Here is a 5,406-nt window from a genome sequence, read left to right on the forward strand (position 1 = left end):
AATATCTTCCAAATGCTACTCTAATCAAAATGCACCAAATTTCTCCAAATTTAACCTACAAAACAAGTAAATTTCAAAAATTAGACTAAGAAGTGTGAAAATTATAAAATTGACTAAATATATATTAATATCTATAATAATAGCTATGAACAAGGGTAAATTATGTGCAAAAATTACACCTAAATGATGATCTAAAATGCATGCATCAAATGGTTCCAACGACTTATACTCGGCTCGAAATTACAGATCCGAGCGACGATCGAATTTCCACGAAATGAAAGTACATATGCGAAGTCCACAATACCAGGGTTAGAATAAAACATATATATATATATATATATATATAATAATTATTTGAAAATTAGGAATGTTACACATATAGCTTATTATTGGACCCAAGGGTGTCTTCACTTTTGTTCATATTTCCCTAATCTGCTAGTAGTGTTCTACCATGCCTACCTCTATCTTATTATTCATAGCAGTTGTATTAGCGAAATATTGCATCAAGTACTTCTGTTTTATCTGTTTTTTATTTCTATCACAAGGGGGTGATTTTGAAATGAGTTCTAGGTGAATGGCCAATTGCTGTCACTATGGTTGGTAACTTGGTTCAGCTTATGAGAAGATTTACACCAATAGTGTTGCCTACCTTATGAATGATGAGACAACCCCGAGATACTTACATTCGTCGAAATTGTTGTCCTCTTGCCAACAGCGCTATCCAACGGTGCCATCTAAAGCAGTAGAGTTCAACAGCTTGGCAAATGGCAGTGATGTACAGTCTTTACCAGTAGACGAGTGGTTCTCTGGTGGTAATCAGCCTTCGGGAGGAAGGCTTCAGCTAATGCCTGATGTCAAATGTATAATAATTTTCCTGTACCATTCTTAATGCCATAAGTTGTTTAATGCAATGCAGTGATAAATTCACACTGTTGGATTCTCAAGTCATTTTTGGTTTATTTACTGAAGCATTGGTTGAAGTGATCATCGAGAATCAGGGAATTCCATCGGAATACATACGCTCACGCGCGATTTCTGCATTTTAGCATGGTCTCTTCTATTTTGTCAAGTAATAAGCGCAATCAACGTTGCATATGGATATAGGGCAGCAATTTTCATATAATTTACTTAGCAACTTTATTTTTGAGGTACTTTGCTCTTCCCCCATTGTAATGCAAAATTTCTGGAGTGGCTTATTTGATGGCCCCTGGTTTTCACCCTACCAAATTGTGCGTGGAAATGGTTTTCGTTTTTCATGATATGCAGTGCATGATGGGCTGATGTATCTTTCAAAGTGTTTAGAAATGGTTACTATAGCTGGTTTTCCAAATCTTCACCCTTTGGGTTGGCAGGCAGTCCTTAGCTACTGCGCTTTTCTAAGCCTTGGAGTGGTGCTTGTAAGGAATATGCTCAAACAGGCCTTTTATTTGTTGGACTGCGATTTTCTTTTCCTTTTTTAATCAAGCCAACGTTAGCCACCTAGAATATAGAGGGATAAGATTTTACAAAAACGTAGAAGAATTAGTCCTTGGCTCCTTGCCTCCTTGGTGGGACCAAAGTATCAAAGCCAGAAAACTTATTGGTCCAAGCAATATCTACTTATCCAGATAACGAATTCGAAACACCACCACACATCTGAAAAGCGAAAATCATCTACCCCTTCCTTCTCACTTAGCCAAATTGATAAAACAGAAATACCCACAATCTTTCCTCCTCCAAATTTGCATAATCATGGCAACCCAAGCAGGTCTGTTCACCCCCGCCATCACCGCCCCAAAATCCAGTAAGTCCCCTCTGGTTCCATGGAAACCTACCTCTTCCTTTTCATTCACCACCCCCAGCCCTCTCACTTTTTCCGCCGCCCAAAGATCTCTCAAAGTTGCCGCTGCTGAAGAGAAAACTGAAGCTCCCACAAAAGAGGCTCCAGTGGGTTTCACCCCACCAGAATTGGACCCAAATACACCCTCACCAATCTTCGGTGGCAGCACAGGAGGGTTGTTGCGCAAGGCTCAAGTTGAAGAATTTTATGTTATCACATGGGATTCACCTAAAGAACAAATCTTTGAGATGCCAACTGGAGGTGCAGCTATTATGAGGCAAGGGCCTAACTTGCTCAAGTTGGCCAGGAAGGAGCAGTGTTTGGCTCTTGGTTCCAGATTGCGATCCAAGTACAAGATTAAGTACCAGTTTTATAGGGTATTTCCTAATGGAGAGGTTCAGTATCTTCACCCCAAAGATGGAGTTTATCCTGAGAAAGTGAACCCAGGACGCCAAGGAGTTGGGCTGAACTTCAGATCCATTGGAAAGAACGTTAGTCCCATTGAGGTCAAGTTCACTGGCAAGCAAGTTTATGATATATGAAGCAGCTAGCTATGTATTTATGGATCCCTCCGTTGCTGGATCATTGATGTACTTTTATTGTTCAAAGCAATGCTTGAAATCTGAATTTTTTTTTCCTAATCCTATAATTTAATCTCTACCATTGCGTTATTCATCCAGATCCAGTTTGCAGAAATTTTATTGCTTTTATGGTCCAGAAATTTAGTTAAATCACTCATGAATTACATTATGTTGCGCTGGAAACAAATCATTAAGAAATTCATTTTTGAAAATTAAAGATCAAGTGTCTTTCAATTGCAAATTAAATGAAAGAAATGGAGGACTGACAATCTTTTAATTCACCCAGCTCAAAAAGAATAATCCCAAATAATTTAATTTTAAATTAATAAAATTACTTCACAATAAAATTAAAAAATATTGAAAATTTTAGATTTTCACATGTTGTTACTCGTCCAAAATTTAGTAATTTAAAATAAAATAAATATAAAAATCAAAAAACAAAAGAAATAACGTTAGGATAAAAAAAAACCCAATAAAAAATTATATTTTTCTCCGGTAAATTTTCTCCTCAACAATGATGCTTGCAACCTAATAATTTAACAAAGGTGCATTTTTCGACTAAACGTTTATTCTAAAAAAAAAAGAGGACAAAAAAAAATTTCCTAAGACGTTGCGTTTAAGCCATACATCTGAAATCCGTACCAAAAACAGGAAGGTTGAGAGGTTTGTTAGCAACACCCGGAATGGTACACAAGCAAGCCAGCCACCAATATCCACGAACATAACAGCGCCATGTAGGTGTACACGTGTTCACAAATCCCTCGCCCGTACGATATCTCACTCCTAACCCCATTCTCCTCTTCTTGTCCTCTATTCGCGTCCACCCGTTATGGATACCCTTCTCCACACCCCTACATCAATGGCCAAGCGCCCTTGTCCCTTCTCCATCTCCTCCTCCTCCTCCTCCTCCTCCTCCTCCTCCACCGCCACCGCCACCGCCACCACTAGCACTTCCTCCTCCCCAAGCCCTAATAGGCAACCGAACATGAACCACCAAGTAGAAAATCTCCTCCAAACATTTTTAGGCCTTGCGGACTCACCTTCCCTCTCTATCGACCTCTCCTTCGAGCGCCTCCTCGATTCGTTACCTTCTGACGCCGATCAGTCCCTCTTCATCAATCGCGCCCTCAAATTGGGATCTATACTTCTCGAAGCTGGGAAACGCTCCGCCAGAAAACGCTCTTCCAATCACAATTCGCTTACCTGGGCTCTACCTCCCGATCTCACCATCAAGGTTTGTTTCGTTCCTTTCCTTCGATCACTATGGTGGGTTATGTAAATTTTCGGAATTATTATGGGAGGAAGAGGTCTCTGTTGCAGTTTAGTAGGTGTTTGAAGATACATGTGTTGTAGGTTGGATGATTTTGGATTATGGCAGTGGTTTTTGAAACTGAATTGTAATTAGACAATTGAAGGGCTGTATGTTGGTTTTCTTGTATGAGTTGGAAGTTGAGTGTTGCCAATTTCATTTTACATTTCTCATGGGAAACATTCTTAAATCGGTAAGGAATGTAAATTTTCATGGGTGCTCGATTGAGAGAGCATTTTCTAATCGGGAATTATAATTGTGCATTGCTTGTAACTAGTCGTTTCAAATGCGGTTTGTGGATGAAGATAGATACTGATGGTAAGGAATGTGGTTAATTTAATTATAATTTGGAGGCTAAGTACAAGTAGCAATTCTGAAACCGCTTTTCTCAGTGCTCTATTCTGTTGGTCTAGGTAGTAGGTAGGAATAGGGAATGCTAGCAAGCATAAGGACTCACCCAAGTCTGAAGCTTGCGCATGTTGATATTGTTAATCTTTCTGTGAGTTTGAGCACTGCAGGTCTCATGATGCTACCATGTTTAGTATCCTGTCACTTACTGGTATGAACCGTGGATCCTAGGTTGCTCTGTTTGGGAAAAGTTTTTTATTTTTTTTTCAGTACTTATTGAGATGTGAGGAACTGAGTGATGGTCTCTTTCTTCTTCTTCTTCTTCTTCTTCTTCTTCTTCTTATTATTATTATTATTATTATTATTATATTTTTTGAATATTCATTAGGGGTAACTTATTGCAATTACTATTGATCAATTGTATCTATATACATTAAGGTTTCCTTTTCTATTGCATGCTCATGAAATAAAGTACCTTTTTTTTTTTCCTTAGTAGACTATTTTATAATTTGATTCATTTGGCCATGAACAGGTATTTTCTATGCTTGATATGCAAAGTTTGTGCTATGCTGCAGCAACTTGTTCAATGTTTCACAAATGTGCCATGGATCCCTTGTGCTATACCAATATTGACTTGACAACAGTAGTCCCTAAAGTCAATAATGCAGTGGTGTCCACAATGATCCAACGTGCTGGAAAAGCTCTGCAGTAAGAAAATCCCAATCTAACAAATTTATTTTTGTATATTTCTCTAGTAAGTGACACATTATGTGCGTGTAATTTCTATTTTTGGAATTCTTCTGGTTGAATATCTTACATTTTTAGAGTTCTTTGATTTAGTGGGTTAAAGGAGACAAATTATTCCACATCAAAGCAGATATAAACATTTTTTAAAATGGCAAAGCTCCATGAAAATAAGTTTGATGTCAAACAAGTTCTTTGAACTAAAATCTGAAGCTAGGGCCCTTAAATCTTATGTGGATTGTATTATTCAATCCTAAGATAGTCATTTCAAACTATTTCCTATTTCCTTTTTATCAGATTTTCATTCATTTTGGTCTCAAATTTCGTCATGAACGTGAACTTGATGTTTCTTTCTTCTTTAGTGTTTGGGAATTGGAAGGATTATATTAACATTGTACTTTATGAAAGTGTTGAATAATTTTTGTTGATTTAGATAATGTTTACTTTTCTAAATGTTCATAAAACTAATATTTTAGCGTCTGGTTTATGAATGAGAATCATGCAATATAGTTTGTACAAGTTCTCAGCTGATTTCTACTGTTATACCTTTGTTCCTATGATTTTGTATGTGGATGCTGTCATTGCCCTTTCTAATTTTCTCTGTG

At 37.5% G+C, this 5,406-nt stretch overlaps 2 protein-coding genes across 2 annotated transcripts; both read left to right on the forward strand.

Annotated features, from left to right (window-relative positions):
• Nucleotides 1-1,498: 1,498 nt before the first annotated feature.
• Nucleotides 1,499-2,460, forward strand: LOC131177552 (photosystem I reaction center subunit II, chloroplastic-like). The gene has a single exon (XM_058142584.1). It carries the CDS (start codon nt 1,732-1,734, stop codon nt 2,359-2,361), a length of 630 nt encoding a protein of 209 aa, XP_057998567.1. The 5' UTR covers nt 1,499-1,731; the 3' UTR covers nt 2,362-2,460.
• Nucleotides 2,461-3,214: 754 nt separating this feature from the next.
• Nucleotides 3,215-5,186, forward strand: LOC131177553 (F-box protein At4g02733-like). Its single transcript, XM_058142585.1, has 2 exons — nt 3,215-3,634; nt 4,590-5,186. Exons 1-2 carry the CDS (start codon nt 3,230-3,232, stop codon nt 4,767-4,769), a joined length of 585 nt encoding a protein of 194 aa, XP_057998568.1. The 5' UTR covers nt 3,215-3,229; the 3' UTR covers nt 4,770-5,186.
• The last annotated feature ends 220 nt before the right edge of the window (nt 5,187-5,406 follow it).

Source organism: Hevea brasiliensis, unplaced genomic scaffold (assembly GCF_030052815.1).
Source record: "Hevea brasiliensis isolate MT/VB/25A 57/8 unplaced genomic scaffold, ASM3005281v1 Scaf568, whole genome shotgun sequence".
Lineage (NCBI taxonomy): Eukaryota > Viridiplantae > Streptophyta > Magnoliopsida > Malpighiales > Euphorbiaceae > Hevea > Hevea brasiliensis.

Coding starts and splice junctions, on each gene's coding strand:
- LOC131177553 (XM_058142585.1), top strand. CDS start 3,230: ATGGATACCCTTCTCCACACCCCTACATCAATGGCCAAGCGCCCTTGT. Junction 3,635..4,589: donor CTCCCGATCTCACCATCAAG/GTTTGTTTCGTT, acceptor GGCCATGAACAG/GTATTTTCTATGCTTGATAT.
- LOC131177552 (XM_058142584.1), top strand. CDS start 1,732: ATGGCAACCCAAGCAGGTCTGTTCACCCCCGCCATCACCGCCCCAAAA.